This window comes from Dermacentor andersoni, chromosome 9 (assembly GCF_023375885.2).
Source record: "Dermacentor andersoni chromosome 9, qqDerAnde1_hic_scaffold, whole genome shotgun sequence".
NCBI classification, from domain to species: Eukaryota; Metazoa; Arthropoda; class Arachnida; order Ixodida; family Ixodidae; genus Dermacentor; species Dermacentor andersoni.
In genome coordinates, this window is record NC_092822.1 from 24,746,572 (window position 1) to 24,767,975 (window position 21,404).

General features: G+C 42.7%; 2 protein-coding genes and 1 long non-coding RNA gene across 5 annotated transcripts in view; 1 reads left to right on the forward strand and 2 right to left on the reverse strand.

The window, feature by feature from the left end:
* Window positions 1-16,007, forward strand: part of LOC129383800 (uncharacterized) — a 111,322-nt gene extending 95,315 nt beyond the window's left edge. The window contains exon 5 of the long non-coding RNA XR_011890269.1: window positions 15,852-16,007. This is a non-coding gene — a long non-coding RNA (uncharacterized lncRNA). The remainder of the gene's footprint in view (window positions 1-15,851) is intronic.
* LOC126527311 (uncharacterized) lies at window positions 1,857-11,357 on the reverse strand. Of its 2 annotated transcripts, XM_072284456.1 has the most exons (5): window positions 10,970-11,357; window positions 9,147-10,379; window positions 6,540-7,378; window positions 5,084-5,215; window positions 1,857-2,169 (listed from the first exon to the last, which is right to left on the reverse strand). In XM_072284456.1, exons 2-5 carry the CDS (start codon window positions 10,343-10,345, stop codon window positions 1,967-1,969), a joined length of 2,373 nt encoding a protein of 790 aa, XP_072140557.1. In that variant the 5' UTR covers window positions 10,346-10,379; window positions 10,970-11,357; the 3' UTR covers window positions 1,857-1,966. The 2 variants fall into 2 exon arrangements, with proteins under 2 accessions (XP_072140557.1, XP_072140558.1); XM_072284457.1 differs by lacking the exon at window positions 5,084-5,215 and having other exon boundaries at window positions 1,859-2,169.
* The window catches only part of LOC126527498 (uncharacterized), a 76,084-nt gene continuing 69,086 nt past the window's right edge, over window positions 14,407-21,404 (reverse strand). For both annotated transcript variants that reach the window (XM_055068659.2, XM_072284458.1), the window contains 3 exons: window positions 20,565-20,654; window positions 19,349-19,426; window positions 14,407-17,080 (listed from right to left, as the gene is read on the reverse strand). In XM_055068659.2, the coding sequence (XP_054924634.1) occupies window positions 16,878-17,080; window positions 19,349-19,426; window positions 20,565-20,654 (371 nt within the window). In that variant the 3' untranslated portion in view covers window positions 14,407-16,877. The remainder of the gene's footprint in view (window positions 17,081-19,348; window positions 19,427-20,564; window positions 20,655-21,404) is intronic.

A 21,404-nucleotide genomic window follows, 5' to 3' on the forward strand; every position in this document is an offset into this window, starting at 1 on the left:
GGAATGGGAGCACAGCAGAGGCCTTGTTTGATTGGCAATAACTCTGCTTCTGCTCAATGCATTGAAGTACTTTTTGCAGCAAAGTATTTCTGAAATAGCCCATTTTCACTTCAAATGCCTTTTTCCAATTAGATAAAAAGTGGTCGAGGGCCCCTTTAATGTTCAGTTCTTGCGTCTTGGTACAAATTTCTTAACGTTTAATTCCTTGGTCATGGTACAAATTTCTTAACGTTTAATTCCTTGGTCATAGTACAAATTCCTTTTGCTGTTAAAATATCAGAGCTCAAGAAAATTTGTTGGTTAAACATTCTTTTAAAGCAGAAGAAAATTCCGTATTATTAATTGGGTGAATCAATAACCCAAAATGATAATGATCCACAAATGCCCAGCTAAGATCATCTGTTGGGTCCTAGCTATCTTCCACTAGGACTCATGCAAAGAGATGACGAAATGTTGGTGTGAATTGAGGCAAACATACTTGCAGTCTTAGGTATATGTAATATGCAGGGGTCTCACCCAAGATGTTGCCTGCATGGGATCCTCCATGGCTGCAGTATCATACACAATTTACTGATCGCTTGTAGTCCTGAGACAGACCTTTCTGAGAAGGGTCTTTACTGCAAGTTTTAGGCATGGTAATTACTACTTTGCATGAAAATGAAAGACATTTCTAGCTGCTGTCGACTGTTTAAAGAGTACAGACACTCATTCTAAAAACCGCACCTCATGTTTGAGCACTGCCATATGTGTACAACTCGTTAGCACTGCGCATGCTACAAACGCAATTTCATGGGCAGCGAGTGAATCACGGTCACCTGAAGCTCAATAATGGTAATTTTATTGGTTTTCGCATTGGACACACTGTGCCCCCAGTGTAAGGGATGTTGACAAACTGCAGGGGGGCCTCGAAAGTAATTTCGCCCCAGTAACGTGGAAGGTCACCGTTTTCGAGCCTCACAGAAAGCAAAACCAGTGGGGGAATGGGGTATTGTTGGGAGCTGTTTAGACCAGAAGCACGAATGGCTGCCCTCTCGTGCCCTGCCTATAAGGAACCGCGTGCAAGGGGTCACTAGGTTGTCAATGGGCATGTTCGGTGACAAAGAAGCCGTTTCAGAGCTGGAGGGTTCGTGTAACCTGACGCATGGGCTCTTGCGCGAAGGACCGGCACCAGTGGGGCCGTCCCTCTTTGGACCGACAGTTTTATGGGCCCGCTGAAAATAGACCATATGCAGGATATCATTGTGTATCGATGGGCGTGCTTTGGTGAGCATGCCCTTTACTGCATAGTGCATGATTTTTAACGAAGGTGCGAGAACGCGGCGACTCGGGTGTTTCTATTTCCGTCAGCATTCTAGGAAACGCCAGGAGATTTCAATGGGTCAGAGAAAGGCATGGTTTGTGTTATTTATTTGTTGGGTTCTCTTTCTCTCTCTCTCTCTCTCTCAGTGCTCTGAGAAATGCAGAGAGAGGGTGAGAGAAATCATGAACAATGAACAGTAAGTGATAAGCCAGCTGACCCATTCAGGACTCTATGGCGTCGTGATTTGCTGCGACGGGATTGGGGAGGAGCTACCGAAGGGTTAAAACTGGGCTCCCGAACTCTCAAGAGAGTTCTGGATACAAGAAAGGTGCTCTGCTGAGTTAAGTGCAACGGTTCCAGTGTAAACGAAGGATCTGGACGTACGAGTGGTGTTACGCACCATCGGCTATGCGAAGTTGTTAACTCACTGTAAATCGCTGTCGATGTATATATAGTGTACGTGGAGTCCAACCTCCAAGCAAAAACGTCGATGGCATCCCATCTCTGATGGAAGAGGAGAAACGACGATGGCAGCAGCTGAAGAAACGTTTCTATACCAAGTAAGCTGGTCACGCTGGCTCAGAGCACTCCGTGCTACAAAGAGGAAGGGAAACTTTAGTCCCATAGAGCCTCATAGCCTGAACAAGCAATAAAAGAAAACCGAAGCTATGTTGTTATTTTCAACAAATGATACTCTTTATCATTTGTTGAAGACCTGAGAAGAGATGTGAAATGCACCTTAGTCATGATGAAAGTGAAGGTGACAGAAGGCTTTAATAGTACCACAGGAGCATAACATAACAGTAAAGGTGGTTCAACTTGCGTTCTTAAAACTTGTTCCAAGTGCAACTGCATTGAGAGTACACCGGCTGCAAAAGTAACCAATCACAGCATGTGCCAAATAAGAAAACTTGTTAATTAGCAAAATACATACTGTAATTTCTCGTGCAAATGTATACCGAAATGAAATGTTAGTCTAAATTTAAGCAATCTGGTTCCCTATGCTATTACGTATGCTGACAACATGGTGAATGTAGAAGAGGAAGAATAATTTAATAATAATAATAGATGTAACTGGTATTAATGATGCAAGTCTCTCCGTTTGATAACAATCACATTAAACGTAGATACAAGAATCATGATGGAAGAAGCGCTACTAAAAACGGTGACTTAAGAAGAACCCAGGACAAAGCACTCTGTTTTTGGTTGTGCTTTTTCCATCATGAACGTTTACCAACACACCCAACTGACAGCTCTACATGCAACAATGGCTGCTTATTTCCATTTGTTGCTGTGCCAATCCTTTTGTGTTAACAATACTGGTATAAAAGGACAGTTGAATTTTCACAGGAACAGTATGCGCTCATACTTTTACCAAGCAAGTTAGTGTAAAATTGCAAAACAGGCTGAGGACATATGTGCTGTCAACTGCCCTCAGCCATTTGCCCTCTGGTTTACTAAAATTTGCAAGCACCGCCCAAAGTTTAGAATGACAGAAAGCTGCGCTAGTTGGTAAGGATTCATTATGCAAAAAAAGAGGTGAGGCGTGCAGACAGGACACAATAGTAGAGAAGCGGACAACACGATCCGCCTAAAAAAACTAAAAACGTTCATGTTGTCCACTTCTCTACTCTTGTGTCCTGTCTGTACGCCTCACCTCTTTTTTTTGCATAACCACCCAAAGTGTGCTCCTCCAGCTCAAATAACACCATGAGTTGCTCTAACATTGTTCAGTTTTAACCAGTGTAGTATACAACGTGTCGGGCAATACATACAACAAAAACGATAGATGGCTACAGGAGGCTGCTATGCAGGCATTTTCTGCATGCCTGATACAGGACTTCACTGGCGCTACAATTCTGATGGCAAGTTGCAATGTTTTGAGTATGTACAGTGCTGCAATGTCTAAAGTAGTGTAACAAAAAAAAATGCAATATAGACTTTAAAGATGTAATGTCCCCGAAACATTAGAAAATGTCATTGCAGTGTCACTGTTTTACAACCATGCACATTACAAACAGTTCTTCAATGTTCCTGCTTGAAGGATATCCGATACCATAATGGAACACAACACACCACCTCATCCCTTACTTTGGTACTAGAGGCAAAAAACCTGCACTAACATAGTACCATTTATACGCATTTAACTTATCTCCGAGCTTACACAGACATGCATGCAAGTAAGAGAGACGTGACTGAACACAAAATCTGACCTTGGCTTCCTTCAGTGGTCTCTTCTGAAGCATGACATACCACAGTGGAACACTACACACACCGTCCCTCAACTACTAAATGCTTAAAACTTCCACTACACTGATACGCTTTATGCACATTTAACATTTTTGAACACACATGTGCACACACACGCACATACAACACACACATGTAGACAAGAGAGATGCCATTTAACAAAGAAAGTCAGTTTTCCGGTGTAGAAACAACAGAGGAGGGATCATCTCTCTGCCCTTCTTTGCACTTAAATTTTTAGACTTTCACAAAGTCCTATCTTGTACTTGAATACATCACAATAAGACAATAGGTGCCATAATCAAAGCCTACAGATATAGGGTATGTGATGTTTCCTTCAATATCAGTTTCTGTCATCAGCAGAGGATTATAACATATAGTCACGTTACTATATATATGACAAAAACTATTGAGTTTAATCTAATGGAAGCAGACAGTTCCCGTCTGACACCTTCACTGAGAGTGCGTCTTCGTCGTCCGCCTCAGCTTCTGCAGAAGCGGCAAACCCACCACACAGCAAACTGTTACACGTGACCAAGAACCAGTTGGCGACATTCAAAAAGTTCAGAAATCACCTGTGAAGCAAACTGAAGAAAGCTAAACAAGATGTACAACTGTTTTCTAGCATACGTAATGAACCGAAACTGATATGGAACGCAGTGAATAGTATAACAAGTAGAAAGTCGAGTATCGCGTCCCAGATACCACTACTGAATAAAAGTAAAATGACGAGCATGAACGAACATATTGTTCAGGCTGGCCCATGTACCTCGAGAGGACGCGAAAGAAGAGAGGTTCATGTAATCGATATCCCGCCAGTGACCAGCTCCATTTTTCTGCACCCCACAGATAGTGTTGAGATGCAAAATCTGATAGACAAAACGAAGAGCACAGCCTCGGCAAAACCTGACGGCATTCAAACGGAGCCGATGAAATATGTCTCAAGCGAAATAAGTGTCATAGCTTATACATGTATTGTTAATTTGTCAATATCTTCAGGAATTTTTCCAGATGCGCTAAAAGCTGCTCGCATAAGACCAATCCATAAAGGTGGTGCGAAAGATCAAGCCTCAAATTGCAGACCAATATCGGTCTTAAATATATTTTAAAAGCTCATCGTAAGTGTCATGTTTGACAGGCTGTGGTCTTTCTTGACTAAACACAATGTAATCTCAAAGTACCAATATGGTTTCCAAAAGAATAAGTCAGCAGAGGAAGCCCTTCTAGATATCAGACAAAATAATTGAGAACATTGAAAAACAGAAGGTTACACTTGGCCTTTTTTTAGATTTGCAGAAGGTTTTTCGACTCGATCGATCATACAATATTATTACATGAACTAGAAATCTATGGAATATACAGTGTCGCTAATGATTTAATAACTTATTTAACAAATTGAAACCGATTTGTTCAGATAAGGTCTGTTACTTCTGACATATTGCCTATAATATAGGGTGTACACACCTCAGGGCTCAAAACTGGGCCCACTATGTTTCTTAATTTATGTAAATGATATTGTAAGAATACTCGACTCACCTGACTTGGCAATGTATGCCGATGATACCGTGTTTTTTACATCCAATGACACTTCTGAACTTTCTGTCAGCGTTAATGCATACCTAAATCGCTTATCAGTTTGGTTGAGCGAAAATAGTCTTGACTTAAATACTGCAACAACAACATACATTTTATTCAGGGCTCGCAACAAGAACATAAACAATGACATTAACATTAATTACAATGGTATGGCAATTAACCATGTCCAAGAACAAAAATTCTTAGGCGTATGGTTTGATGAACATTTATCTTGGAGTTCACATGCAAGGATGCTAGGCAACGACCTTTCTAAATCTGTCGATATGATTAGCAGGATAACCCAGCTGATTCCGCTTTGGCTCAAACAACAGTTATACAATGCTCTCCTTTACTCTTAAGCTCTGCTATGGGGTCCTGGTTTGGGGAACAACTTCAAAAACAAACTTAATTAAAGTTAATTCTTTTACAGAAACAAATCCTTCGTTTATACTGCAATTACCACGGCCATTTTGTAGACCTTGAAACAGCTCCATTATATCAACACTACTCCCTTCTTCGAGCAGACAGAATATATTATAAGAAACTTCTTATCACCATACATAAACAAAAGTTATTCACCAACATAGACTACAATGAAATATCTCGTTATTCACTGCACGAGAATACCAGACACTTACCAAAAACAAGAACAAATTACGGTAAACAAACATTCGTATATCAGTCGATAGAAATATTAAACAAGGTAGGAGAACTGTTAAATTTTAGCGCTTCAGAAAGCTCCTACAAAAAAGAGCCTAGTGCATTATTACTTGCCGATGACATTTGCTTTCACTAATTATTGATATTTTATTGCATCTGTATGTATGCTTGTATGACCTAACAAAGAGTGCGTATATATAGCATTTGTGCTAATGTTTATGCGGCTTCCTCATTCCAATGAACAAATATTGTAATAATTTTTGTTACTGAAATTATGCTCTCTAGTGCAAAATGTATGTACATATTATATGTATTCATTTGTACTGATTATAACTGCTGTTGTAACTTTGGGGTCTGGGACCTCTGTCAGGCCTTTGTGCCTTTAGTCTCAGTCTCCCTCCCTTGGACGAGAAATAAAGTCCGTATGATGATGATGACAATATTAAGGCAATGCCAATTCCAACCTAAATAATAAAAAAATACTATAAACCTTTCTCTTCGAGAAACGAGTATACCGCAACAAATACAATACATAAACACATCAAACTAATAGCAGTGATCGGGAAAGACAACAATGCTGACCACTCATGTGAACTCCAATGTGCGCTACAAAGCCGTAAGAGTTGCTGCAATCAGTTCACATTAGTTAACACCGAGGACTAGTATTCAGAAATCACCATGGGTAGCACATCACAGATTCGCAAGTGCTTCGCAATAGCGACCCAACAATCAGGACTGAGTTCATCTATCTGCGTACCTTCTTTGGGGTAGCACTCCAACTTGTGATGCACAATGTAGTTAATGAAAAGGTAATTTGTCCACAGGAAGTGCCTGGCTGCCTTCACGGCACACTTTGCTTCCACTTCGGTCATACCAGCCGCTGACTGCAGGCCTGAAATCAAGGATGGCTTTGACTCGAGGAGCTCAAATGATGCTGCGCACCGCTTCCCCACATTTCGCCTCAACACAAAACGAACAGCGCGGTGCAGCTGCGTCACATTCCTCTGGACAGCTGCTCGCATAAATGGTGCCTCACAGTCTATGTCCACCTCGGTGATGAACTTATTCGCAATAACCCCCTGGGATATAGTGCGTACTAAATCGAATGTCAGTTCCGGCAAACTCGAGAGGTGGAACTTGTACAGAATTTCGTTTGACTCAAGCAGCAGTGCAATCAGTTCCGCAGACATGCTGCTTAGCTCGCGGCACTCCAACGTCAGTTCCACCACGGATTCGTTCAAGATGAGGCCCTGCACCACCATCGCAGCACAGTTAGAGTCTAAAAAGCTCTCATGAAGTGTAACAGATCTCAGGGATTTGTTTTCTTCGAGCGCGGTGAGCAGGCTTGTCAAATGTCCAAGCTGGGCGCCATTGAAGGAGACACTTAAGCTCTTTACAGAGACACTAATGCTTAGCGCTTTGAATAGGGCAGTAAAGGATGCTCCAGAATCCTTGTCGACCACGAGGTGTATGTCGGTGGGACACAGAGATGGTTGCGACAGGGACTTGACAAGCTCTTGAGTGACCATGTTTATGCAGCTTAGCTGGATGCGGCTGTACCACTGGTTCTTGTCCAGTTCTGCATACAGTTCCAACCTGTAAATAGCCAACGGCGGTGTTTTTAAATTGCAAAGAAAGTCGCTAAATTTCGTGAGACTTCAGTTACCTTAACAACTTTGTCTTTGTGGAGCCTTGCTGACTCGTTTAGTGACATAGTTAGAAAATTGACCTAAGGGGATATATGTATCTCCATTTGTTATTTCTAAAGACGTGCCCAAGCACTTAATTAGCAAGCCCTCTGGGTGCATTAAACCTGCCTTTCTAGGCAATGCAATCTTTTTCATCACTGCTGCAGGATTGGGCGCTACTGTGCACAGTGACTTATCTGCTCTATCAAAGGAAATAGGTCCCATAGTAATTTGTTGTTGGTCCTCTTAAAGTGCGCCTTGACCTAAGTACATGGATGTTTTTGGACTTTGCCTCATGGGAACGTAGCTGTCCTGGCTGGGCATTGAACCAGTGACTACACACTCAGCAGCAGAATGCTGCAGTCACTTGGAATCTCGCAGTCTATGCCCCTTTCAGAAGTTTACGAACAGAAAACTTGCAGCCCTGCAGTACTGTGAACATCAGTCGGTTGTCCGTTATGATGTTAGACTGGCCTGCACGAGTAGCAGCACATCATACAGCCGAGCGAGAACTGGAGTGAGCGCCAAGAACGTTGTTATGTTCTGCTCCCACGTGACTACCCCTTGTATCAGGGTATCACGACACCATACACATCCTGAGAAATGAAACAGAAACTGGTTTGTAAAAAAAAAAAAAAAGCCATTATAGTAAATTGTTTAGGGTTTTCTGAGGCTTTCCAGCATTTCTTCTTCTAGGGTTTCGCATTAGTATACTTTCACTTACTGCAAAAAAAGTAAACAGTAAAAAAAATTGGCAGTACTCCTATAAGGAGTGAGACACAGGGTACTTCTTATTGAGTATTCCAGTACTTCTTACAGGGTACGCCCAGTACTTAGAGAAGTACTCCTTTATTAGTCTACCAATATTCATGACCTAGACCAATTGTGTTGATCAATCTAAAAGGAACAGGCCTGCATGTTTCTTGGCAAATATTTGTTTGTGGCATTTGACAGGTCATGCCAAATCCCCTGCAGATGCTGTGAGCACAATTGTGCACGCCAGGTTAATGCATCAAAAGCGAAATCACTGATCAATATAACAAAATTTACAATGTCACATGTATCTTGGAACACTTCTGGTTGGAGTTGCGCTGCAAGTTTGAATAACATGTGTAAAGAGTATCACCACGCCATCACGTAGCTGGCTCTCTTTGTTTTTCACAATGTTCTCAGGTGAGAACCGGACCTGAGAACCGAATGATCCTCAGGTCCTTCACTCGATGACTCATTCATTGTTGTAGTGGGCCTAACCTCGGTCCCTATATCAGGTATACTTTTCGCGCTTTTAAAGTTTTCTAGACATGAAAATGTTGATGCTCGCATGTATGGCGTTCCTGTCCGGCGCTCTTGCAAGGAGCCTGCATTCTATAAGCGTGACAAAACTCACTCAAGATTTCAAAACTCCTAATCTGTTCTGCTGCAGTACGTAAATTTCAATGACTCTGAGGATGTAAAAAATGTGGTGGAACTAAATTTTCAATGGATGGAGTTAATTGGTGCTCAAACGGGGTATGGTACTAGTAGTCGATCAACACTTGGAAACTTCACTTGCAAGAAATGGTACAGATGGAGGCGCAAGGCTGATACCCACAGCTACTTATGTGTAGTACACGGAACATAGGTGTGCATGCAATGCTGAACACATGCATTGACTTTAGGCACGCTTGCCCCCTTACCTTTCACTCTTCGATGCTGAATGGGCTTCAATCTGCAACTTCTGCAATGTCTTATTCTGTTTCAGGGCGTTGCAGAGAACTCGCACTCCGGCCACATCCACACAACACTGAGACACATCAAGACTCTCTAGAGTAGCGTTCGCTTGCAGTCCTTTGGATATGAGTGCGGCGACACCACTGAGAATTTTGTAGCCCTTAAGAGTTAGTGAACAAAGGCCTCGGTTGTTCGACAGCGCCGACTCGAGCAAACTGCCAATAGCTGTGTCAACGCAGTTAACTTTATAATCGTCACCAGTGAGTATCAGGTGCTTGAGTGTATCATTGGCTTCAACGGCCATCAGAATGTTTTTAGTGGCTTCGTTAGAAGCTTGGTAGTGCAACTCGACGAGCGACATGTTTCTCCGCAAGAGTTTGGCAACTGCCAGTGATATTCCTTTTTCATTTCTCTGGTAGCGCGATTCTGATGTATGCACATTAGGCTCTGCCTGCAAATGCAGCGTCTTCAATGTTTTTGTTGATCGCAGCAGCTTGGCTAAATTTTTCAGTGCGCTGGTGCTCATGTTGGAACTGAGTGTGAGTTCCCGAAGGTTCTGACACTTTGATATGCTGCTCACGAGAGCCTCTGAGGCAGTGCGAGGAATCGTGGCTTTTGACAAAGTCACGGTCTTAATAGAAGCACAGTTGGCAGATAAAAGTTCACCAGCTTTCGCGGCAAAGCTTTTGCTCATTTCGACGTTGCGGAGCTCGAATGTCTCAAGCGACACAATGGACCCCAAGGTGTCGAGAAGCAAGGCCCAATCGTAGGGTGCACTGCCTGCAATGACTATGTGGTGCAGCTTCAGTGGACACTCTGCGGTGGTTATTTCTGGAAAGGAAAGAATATGTGGTTGTGGATGATGTTCATTTAAGCGGATCGCCTCAATGCAGCTATGTTTTCTTGGCAGCCACGCCATGACGTAGGCAGCGTCATATCGAGTCTTGCAGTCTTTCGAATAGATCATCTCGGGGATTCCTACTAGCGTGCACAACTGAAGCTTTCCCAGTTGCCACTCGATGAGGTGAAGGCACAATGGGTTCAGCACGGCGTTCCAGTCTTCTAGCTCATCACACAGCCAACAACTCTCCGATGTCGGCTGTGAGCAACTACGCTCGAGGTCCACGCCTAACACCTCCTCCTGCCACCAGGGATCGTCATTCATATTGTAGAGGTATATATGTCGCTACTGCGAGCAACTGCAAAGAAGAAAAAAAGAAAGGAAAAGTAAGCAAGACGAATGAGAATAGCCAACGAACTCTGGGCTAAGAAAAGCGCATCAGAGGCCTTGATGCCAAGGTGCCGGGTTCTGTAGCGGCAAGGTTCGTTGTAGATTTGACCCACTCCCGTGTTTTGACCTATTCCGCCGGCCTCGCAATTCGATCGCCGCTCTATACCAAACTGACCAACCGGAAAGGGCGAAAAAAAAAAGGAAGAAAACAAGCGCGCACCCTTTTACTAGCTGTCTTTGTATACATGGTACCGGTGCAATGTATGCATGGGCCTCGCGTTTTCTCCATCGAATGCACGAGTAACGTGCAGCGCGCTTCCTTCCACGTTCACGCAACGAAATGACTACCATACGGCAAACTCGCAAGCGGCCGCTTGTTGCTATAAAAACCGCCGTTGCAACCGTAGCCCGTAGCTTGCAATAAGCGCTGGCGCTCGCCTTTTCCGACGTTTTCCGTTTAACGCGAACTCAGCACAACACAAACGTTTACCAAGCTGTGCGAACATATGCCGCCGGCAAGTGAGCGCTCAGAACAGTCGTGCGTGAAGTGCTACGTACCGTTCTATTAGCGCACAAACATCGTTGAAATCACGTTCATCATGCAGCCATAAACCTCTGCAAAGCTGTCATAGGTGTTCACATTTGGGGCTTTAGGTTAGTTATATTCACGTCCACCCTCGAAATAGCGATAGGCACTGAAGCGCGGTTTGGCGCGGTGGACGAATTTTTGTTTCGTCCTCCTAACACAGGGAGGCAACGCTTGTCTTCGCCAGTCCTTTTGTATTTTGTCCATGCCCTGAGTCGAGCTGTGAGCGACCGTCGATATTCATCAGACGACAAAAGTGAAGTTTCGTTGCGACCGCCGTGGTATCTCGTTTGGCTTAGAAACGGCGCGTTGCTGCCGGAGTTCGGTTCGCCGTCTGGACCCAGCAGGCTCCTCTTTCACGTGAGCTCTGCTTTCGTATAGCTTGAAGTCGTCGGGTTGTCTCAATTTCAACCTCCCGATTGTGTCGGGTGCAGCGCAAGTCGTGACGGCGCCGTCTTCAAAGCTGCGGCTTGCTTGGCGTTGTCCTAAAACCCGCGGTTTGCTTCAGGGTTAGCGCGCATTATTTGTTGTTCCCCTAGGCCTAACTGTTTGCATTGTTCAAGCCTTGTTCTAACCACTTGTATAACTCCACTACCTCCAGAATGTCGCTGCAGCTCCAAAACTTGTGCGCTCACGAATCGTACGCGCGTGCGTTCGACACTGAGGGACAACGCGTGGCAGTAGCACTGTGCTTCAGGGTTAGCGCGCATTATTTGTTGTTCCTCTAGGCCTAACTGTTTGCCTTGTTCAAGCCTTGTTCTAACCACTTGTATAACCCCACTACCTCCAGAATGTCGCTGCAGCTCCAAAACTTGTGCGATCACGAATCGCATGCGCGACGTGCGTTCGACACTGGGGGACAACGTGGCAGTAGCACTGATTGATCAATCTCCACGATGCTCGCTCTTCGCTCACTGTGCTGCTTTTGTATCGAACGGCCTGTCGTAGGCATGTGTGCGCGCACGCACACATAAACGTAGCTATGTAATTATGCAAAAAAGAGGGGAGGCGTGCAGACAGGACACAAGAGTAGAGAAGTGGACAACACGAACGCCATTTCCACTTCTCTACTCTTGTGTCCTGTCTGCACTCCTCCCCTCTTTTTTGCATAGTGAATCCTTACCAACTAGCTCATCTTTCTGTCGTTCTAAGCTATGTAATTGTAGTTGGAATGAAGCACATATCAGAAAAGAGATCAGTGGAACGAATCCTGCCACTGTGATCATACTGTTTTTCTTTGCAATGCTTCCAAATCCCCCCTTGCGCCCCTGTTTATCTCCTTGGCCCCTTTGTTTTAGTTAATTCCCTGTCATTTGTAGAGGCCTGATGGCTGAACAATTAACATCTCAAAAATCGCGATTACGGACTAAGTGCGGAAGCAGTGCATATTCTTTTATAAAAATGATGTTATACTCATGGATCAGCAACGTCTTCCTGCACCATGAGTGAGAATACGTGTTTGTTTAATTTGTCAGATGCAAGATAGCATATTTTGGTTAAAAGGTAAAAAAAACCCGGGACACTTCGCCGACCAAATAAAGACTTAAAAGAAAACAAGACGTTTCGGCTCCCACACGGGAGCCTTGTTCACAGGTAAAATAAACGAAAGTGCTCGAGCAGCTCGCTTAAATAGTCTAGAACACGTGACGCAGGCAGCGCGCATGCACTGACGGCAGATTGCCATCGCTCCTGTTCAGAGTGTGTGGCGTAGTCTGGATCATGAGGGACTCAAGATAAAGGCGTCGAGATAGCCCTTTTTCCCTGGCAAGGACACGTGCCTTCCCCCAGTCGATTGCGTGGCCGCTTGAAGTGGCATGCTCAGCCAAGGCACTGGATTTCAAAATTTCTTTTTTGACGTCATAATTGTGCTGTGATTTTGTGATTGTGCTGTGATAATTGTGCAGTGATTTTCTTTTAAGTCTTTATTTGGTCGGCGAAGTGCCCCGGGTTTTTTTTACCTTTTAACCATGTTTCATCCCGACCAGACGGGCTTCCGTCAAACACTGAACTTCATAGCATATTTTGTTCATGAAGTGGATGAAACCTAGCGAGCTTGAATGAATTAATTATTAATATAAGGCCTGTTGAACAGAGAAGTGTGCAGGCCCTTTCATTAGCAGAACAACGAGGAAAGATTACCGCAAGATCATTCGTGAAATTCGAACCGTGGATGATTTTTTTACATCTTCCTGAGATGAATTTTCGTTTTTGGTTGTGTATGGCATTTGAATGCCTACATGCGCCCCGATGTCGGGGTATGTTCCATATTTTATTTTTATTTTATTTGTGGCTAAGACAACTAATTTTGCCGGCTGTTGCACAGCCGCCATCTGAAGTTGGAGGGAGGAGCCAGAATTATTTTGTTACATCTATTATTGCATATACTGCAACATGAATCTACGGAAATCTCATCTACTTTGTTGCATTCATTATTTAATTATATCCCACTTAAGTATGACAAGGATTGATGTATTGCAGAAAATTGGTAAGATAAAAAAGCAAAACAATTGAAGCATGAAACTTGCAAATCCTAAACTTTGCACCAGAATGAGATATTGCAGTTTTGCAAATTTGACATTTTAGTTTACAACTTACATGGAATGGACACAATGTTTACGAATGTTTTTTGAAAGTCGTACTCGCAAATCAGTGGTGTAGTTTAGAGCGGTGTATTACACCAATTTCGTCCACTTACAATTGTGGTGTCATTTTTCATTGCTGAGTGACAGAGTTGTAAACTTTGTGCTTTAGATAAAAAAGACGTGATTTTCAACATTAAAAAAAAATTGTGATGTAAATAAAAAAATCTGATTTATGCAGACAACAGGTTAAAATATTTTCCTTTAAATGCAGCAATTCTAATCAAATTTGGTGCTCTGAATGCTGAGAGAAGCGATTTCTCCATTCCCATGTTGGAGCTTGTGAATTAAGGCTTGCTTTTAAGCCTGGGTGATATTTAGGTGAGAAGCACTGGTGTTGGGGGACAAAGCATACTGCCGAAAGCAATGTAGTTGTGACTCATGAAGCCGCAGAAGTCTTCAACCAGTCATTTGTTATATGGCAGTTTAACATGATAGCTGGAAATAAAATGCGAGAGACTTGAGTTACCTTTTTATTTGCAGTCTTTTTGAAGAAAATTACCATAATGTATTGGTTTACCTTGGTTCAAAGTGTTGGAAAGCAGGGTGGTGATTTTGTAGAGGTGCCTTTTGCCGAAGCTTATGCCTTTCGTGCTCTCCACGTTCACAAGTGGTCAAAAGCCCTTGGTGGAGCGTTTAACGCGAAAAGCGCCGATAGGCATTAGCATCGCGAAAAGGCATTGCTACAAAACTGCAGTGCAGATGGCAGAGAATGTCAAGGCTTGTTAGTGTCCCACCACACAGAAAGGAAAGTAACAACAGCAACAAAATGAACAGAGAGGCCTGCCTTTTAATACGTCAGGGTTAGACAGGTTTTGCTTGTCGCAACAAATTGGGAGAACACACCTGCTATCACCATAGCCTGTATAATTGTGGAAAGAGTTGCTCACACAGGATTACCCTGCGGCAGCGCATTTGAGACGAAGGTTTAAGTAACTTTTATTGCTGTACTCATCTTTGCCACAAACCTCTAGAGAGGCATTCCACGTTACACAGCAAAGCTTTGTGCGTGCAGTGCAGGCAATGCTGAGCTTTGCTTTCATTTGCACACTGTTTATGCAAAAGCTGGTCAAAGTCCATGGAGCGAACATGATATTGTTGGAAGGAGCACTTTGATGAATGGCAGTATTTAGAGGTAAGGGGAGTACGTACTGGCAGAGAAAGTCTGCACTTGAACGCTGGCTGAATGTTTTCATGCAGAACATATTTAGCTCATATTTTCTGGCCTCTACTGGAGGTCCTCTGTCATTTTTCTTGTCACATTGTCTGGTACATAAGCTTCGGACGAGCAGTGTGCAAGAGGCCCACAAGTGCTTGAAAGTTGAAGTAACTCGTCCTGAAAGCTGATGACTTGATTGTCTTGAAAGTTGGTCAATGTTAAAGGTGTTGTATATAAAGATAGGCTGCTTGGATAGCCTGGTCTATCCAAAAGAGTACTTTCGGCCATTTCTTTCTTGCAAACATTTTTGCATCGTTGCTTCATCATTTTCTGACACAAAAAGTGGCGTGAACACAAGAACACAGATAAAAGTATACTATGTTGAACACAAACTTGTCACTTAACGTTCTTGTGACTTATCACAAGTTACTACAGTAAAACTCGATCTTCTTTTCTCTCCCTTATCTTTTCACAACTGCCCTCATGTCATCATGCTATAGATAATTTGAACAGAAGCAAATAGACGGCATTGCACTGAGTGAATAAGATATTAGTCAGAAAGTGGTAATCGATGACGTCAGCATGCCTATCATTGCATTATTGCCCATGTGATTGTCACCTATGTGTTCCTTATTTTCTCACTAAAATAAACTGTTCACAGTTCCACATTGTGTCATGGTTATGTGTGCTCTTCCTAGTCAGTATGTTTCCCTAACATTAGAATGCAAGTTTAGGTTGTGTGTCATTGTATTACGTAGTTAATGCAAAATCAATAATGACCATACTCCCAATGGGCAGTATTTTGATCCATTTTATGAGTGGCAGAAGTTGTGCAAATGCATTTTCTATTGCATGTGTACATTAACTGATTACAACCATGCAAGACATTCAGATCTTGTCCACATTAAAATAATGGAAGCACCAAATTCTCGGCTTGTGCTTAGAATTTTTTTTTAGCTCACACCCTTTATAACAACCGTAATAGTGTACCTGCACGGATATGCCATAAATAATTTATTGTTTGAGAATTCCTGGCGTGCCATTTTCTGGTTTCAGTTTTTGCCAACAAGGACCGTTCACCAGGCATGATCGTGAATATGCAACATTGTGGAGGTAACAAGAGCTAACAGGTAGCCAAGATAGTCGACTACTCAGCCGTCAGACATGACCATTGGACCATGAGACAGCTAAGCTTACCCTTACTGCAGGTAAGCCCCCCCTGAATAGCAACATCATGAGAGGTGCACCTCATGTTACAATGCCTCGGTAATGTGCAGTCCATAATCACCAAGTGTTGGTTGGTCACTGAGGTGTTCTTGTACAAAAGAACCACACCATGGCAATAGCAGTTTCGAGAGTTATGCGCTTCCAGTTAGCTTAAACTTTCCACTTTCAACACTGAAACAACATGTCCTTTAGCTGTCCTGTATCACTCACATGTGGCAGATGCAATCCTTGTCACACTGAGCAACATATGCTAGTCATATCCCTCCACATAACAAACACCAATGTAACGAAAAAATTATCGTATATAACCGAGTAAATCTAAAATGTTTCTTGTAGACTTCAGCATGTAACCAATGTATTGTCGCAAGCTGTTATGGCAAAAAACAAAAAGTGCTAGCGACCGTCGACATGGATAGTAGAGAAGGAAGACTACGTTTGGCTGGCCTACTTCTGTGTTGGTCCTGGCTAACCTCAACCATCCCGAGTCGTCTTCAATATAAATGCCTTGTTCATAACAATGTGCTTATAACAAATATCAGATGTACTGAACACACTTTTGTGTCAGATGTGACAAGGTACGACTGTAATAGCTTGTAAAGCTATGAAAGCTCATGCTCACGGACGTTTCAACAGTCTAGCCTTTTGAAGATGTTAGCACAGATCTACCCACAAGTAAAAGGCCTAGAGGTAAAGTACGTTTCACTTCTTGTTCACTGCCAACTGAAATCTGTGCAAGAGAGAAACCTGTGCACTGTGGGGAAAAAAGAAGAGAAGGGAATCCAGTTCTCTTCTGGAGCTGTGGATCTCAACACAGTCCCGGCTTTGTTCACAGCCACGTCATGGCGCACTCTCTACTTAGGGTCCCTTGGTGTTCTGTTGGACGGTGTTCATGTGCAGCATGTGAAGCAGGTCAGCATTTCCGTAGTTGCACATCTCGCAATAGCCGGGCGGTCCCTGCGCCCCTGGTGGACCGCGGGGGCCTGGCTGTCCTAGGCGACCCGGGGGTCCCCTCTCACCCGGCCGCCCTGGGTGGCCCACGCCAGCCGGGCCTGGAGATCCTGTCGTTAATAGCAACAGTTAACGTGGCACGAAGATTGTATCAAATAAAATTGTCACCGCAGGTTGCTAGCAAAATGATGTCTCGACATTGGCTATGTTCTTCTTCTGCTAAGCATGAGGTTGTGGGCTCCATATACAGTTTTTTGCAAATTTCACAGTAATATGTTGATTAATGGAAGACAAAGCGAAGGTCGAAGTGCCATTCTTTGAAATTGCATGGTGAAACCCAAGGACTGGTACGTCAGTGTGACGTCACGAATTTCAAAGCATTTTCTCGGATTTGGGTCGTTGTGGATCGATAAAAGTCCGTGAAACTTGCTATGCTGAGTCCTTGTCTCCTTTAGAAAGCAGTGTGGTGGTAAACTTTAACTGTTAGACAACAACATGGGCCCACACAGACGGTTTCAACAACCATGACATCATGGCAATGTTGAGGCGACGTCAATACGCATTCTTCATTTTTGCGTCTTTCCTGATTTACCATGCCTCCTTTTGTGGTAAGAGTGGCTTTCTTGGTATTGTAAAAGAGTAATTCACTAACACAGTTCAACTTATTTTTTCTTTAGTGTCCTTTTGAAAAGTTTTAAAGAACTCTGGAAAATTCATCCGGAGTCCTCCACAGCGGCGTCCCTCATTGACCATGCATTGCTTTGAGACACTAAGCCTCATAACCTGATTTTATTGGGTTTTTGTTTCTGTGTACCTCCATATGGGAGTGCCCAAAGTGAAATCTTTGGTGCTCTTGTGTTCTCGTAAATCAGAGGAAGAACATACCCGTCTACCAAAACTAATACAAACAGCGTGAATCTTGCATACAAAAGTTAGCTAACTGCATTTTTGCTGTTGCTCTACGTGAGCTGTGCAACATAACAATCACAATCGAAATCCCGACTGAACACTGTTAGCTGGATCATTTTAACAGCTATTCGACCAATGATTCCAGACTGCCTCATTAAAGATTCAAAGGTCACGTAGGACGGCAACTAAGTTTTGCTGCGGGTATGTGAGAGGTCTCCAGTGGTGATATTAAAGCATAATTAGCAACGTTTTGTCCTCTTGTCTCAAGAATTCTTCAAAACCATCTGGTACAACTCTATTATCACTGCCAGAGTGCTTGGTAATGATTAGTTAGACCTCACAGCAGTGTGGTGAGGGAGTTGAGGAAACATTGAGTTGAAACTCCTCAGGACTTCAATGAAGTTCTTGACTGACTGACTGAGTTCACTTCTTTGCAGTTCTGTATAGTGTATTGAAAGGCAGATATTCTGTGAACAAGTGGTGCCCATTCTGTCCTCTCTTCCTTGGACTAATTTTTTTTTTCACTGTCGTCATTTGCCGTATTTGTCAGTGTCCGAAGCAACAAATGCTGTAGGCTGAGCTGACAGTGTTGTGCACTTTAGTTCATAGTGGCAGAAAGGATAGAAACAAATGAACTTGCTGTATGGTTAGATTACTTCTAAGCACGGAGTGTCCTTCAAGTTATGTGAGCATTCGGACACATCTCAAAAGTAATTTTAGTTCATTTTATTTGTCAAGTAAGCGTCGTAAAGAAACAAGAATGAAATGTCATTCTATTTTCCAAAGCAACATTTTCTGATAAAATTTCCATATACTCCACATTATTTTAGCGTTTGCTGTGAATTTGTGGATAGTTTGAATTTCATGCAGCTTGTGCTGGCCTATTCAACTGGTGCAACTTCATATGTGCTTCAGGAGCGCTGTTTCTTGGCTTAGCTGGTTCTTGCTGAATTACATATTCATCACAGATGCACACAGAAAGGTAGAAACTGTTGTGCCATGGTTTTTCACTAGCTTCGGTTTTGGCATGTCGGTTGTGTAACCCCTCTGTCGGTCAGCCTCTGTAATACCCTGTAACGTCCTGTTACCTAGGCTGTGCGTGCCTTCCCACTGGCTGTGTTTGTTTGTAAAACCATAAAAACATTTATGATGATGCGGGGTGGCGACAGTGTGCCTACTGCTCCTGTCAATCAATCAGTCAATCAATCAATCAATTTTTATTATTACATAAAAATAATATACAGATAGAGGTATACAGAAGGCGGTCCCATAGTTAAAACTGAATTGGGACCTCCTGTTCATGGTTAACATAAAAGTTCATTTGGCAAGCAACAACAGCTCAATTGGTATAATTTCAGCGATGCCTTTTCAGCAGAAAATGTGTATTTCAGCGGCACGTGGGTATTCAGCAACCCGTGATGCCTGAACCATTTAGACGGGTAGTCTGAGAATGGGAGTTTGGGATTTACCTGGAGATCCACGGGGGCCAATAGGACCTTCCACACCAACTCCTTCGGGGCCACGATCACCTTTATCACCTTTTTCACCTGGGGTGTGGGATTTGATAGCGGGAGGAAAACATTTTAGTTAATGTATAAAATGTGAAATGTGCAGAGTCGCGATTCGTGCACTGGTAGATTATTAACACTGTGGACAAATGCTGCCACGCATTGAGCAGTGGCTGATGATGGACACAGATTAGCTCAGCTCATCTATCTGTAATTGCCAGGTTATGGATGTCTACACCAAATAGGTGGAATAAAACACGGCATGCATGTCATATAAACTATAATTATATTATTGTGCGTGTTCTAAGTTTCAAGTTTTATTGTTGTCCTACTTGTCTTTGTCATGCCCAGGAAGAAAACCTGTTTCATTATTGTTTTGTCATGCCTGAAGAGCACAGAAGCAAGTAAACATATATCATCATGGAATGAGGGAACACAAAACAAAATGGGCAGTAACATCTCTTTACTGTATGAACCTTTTAATTTTGCAATTTAATGCACATAGTTATGGTAACAGAATGAAGGAATAAAAAAATGAAGCATGAACATTTCTGTATAGTACGACCTTTGGTTTTCACAACTCTGTGCTCGGGGTTGAACCTTTCATGTTTAATAAAAAGGAAGAAACTCCTTAGAAGTTCCTTTCCAATACTGCCTGACAGACTATTTGTCATACAAGTAGATGTAATCTGGAACTGTCAGTGTGATAAAAAGCCCTGGTTAATAAGGAGCACATAATAAATTAATTTGGTTCTTAATTGAGTGCTGCATTTATAATGACTATGATTTGCAGATAGGGAATTCATTTGCATATTAGTGTATTATTGGCAAATTAACTATTGTGGCCAGGGTGCTGAGATTATTTGACGGAGTTATCTGCATAATCTAAAATGCAGCTTTGTTTTTGAATGAAGTAATCATCCACATATATTTTTGGAGATAACTAGCTTTTGGTGAGGACTACGACACTGTAAAATGTCGGGAATTTTTTTTCTTGTTTTTATATTAATGCAAATACTTTAGCATTAAACGTTTAGCTGGTCCAACCGATATTGTCATGTATAGAATACTGGGTGAGGCCAAAAGGGGATCACTGAGTGTTACAAAGAAGGTGCACGGTCGCTCCTTTAAGCTAAATAAATGAATTTAGATATTATGACAGGTATTGTTTAGATACCAGTGGGACCGGGTAGTCCTGGTGGTCCTGGGAGCCCAGGTAGTCCCATAAATCCACGCTCTCCCGGCAGTCCTGGTGTACCTGGGTCACCTGAAGAAAATGGGCATGATCAGCATTGTGGTGATTTGTCTGAAAAGTACTTGGCACGCACAGGACAGTGGTACACAGGATTCGGTTGCATTGTCATCATGCAGATGTTTTGAATACATCAGATAAATGCCTGCAGAGGTGCATGCTAGTTCAGAACGCACTGTACCGAATAATCCCTGTTGGGCTTTTGTTATTTTGGCTCAAGATGATGTGGGGAACAGTATTCATAGTGTATCATCTTATATTTTTCTTTGTTCTGTACGTGGCTTCCTTACTAAATTCAAATTTTCACTTGTGTACACATGCTCTTCTAGCAGAAGACAGAAATCGTTTCTTTGTGTTTATGGCAGTCACCACCACTTAGCTTGCAGGAAATGATTTCTCGCTCACATGTTTGTTCAAAATCACTCTAAAGCTTTCACTCACTGTCGCAAACAACCTCAACTAATGAATTTGTGTGTTAGTTATTTTGCAACTTTGTTGGTTTTCAAGGTTGCAAAAATGTCTTTTTAGGTAAAACAAAAAAAAAACACTCACTTGAGTGTACATCAACCATACTGATTTGAAGATGGTGACACAATGTCTGCTGCAGTCTGCTCTTCCTGAGGATGACTCTGACAAACAGTGGTGGGTCTCTGGCACACTGGTATTGAAGTGCAACTAAAGTTGTAGAACGGGTGACCCTTGCAAAACGTAGCACGCACGTAACACAAATGCGCGCAAGTGCAATATTTATCATCTAAAAGTGCT

Excerpts from the sequence above, each read along its gene's own strand:
- LOC126527311 (XM_072284456.1), bottom strand. The coding sequence starts at position 10,345 with ATGAATGACGATCCCTGGTGGCAGGAGGAGGTGTTAGGCGTGGACCTC. Across the intron at positions 7,379-9,146 it reads TCAGCATCGAAGAGTGAAAG|GTTGGAACTGTATGCAGAAC; the intron begins GTAAGGGGGCAA and ends GGCTATTTACAG. Across the intron at positions 2,170-5,083 it reads GGCATACATTGCCAAGTCAG|CCGGTGTACTCTCAATGCAG; the intron begins GTGAGTCGAGTA and ends TTACTTTTGCAG.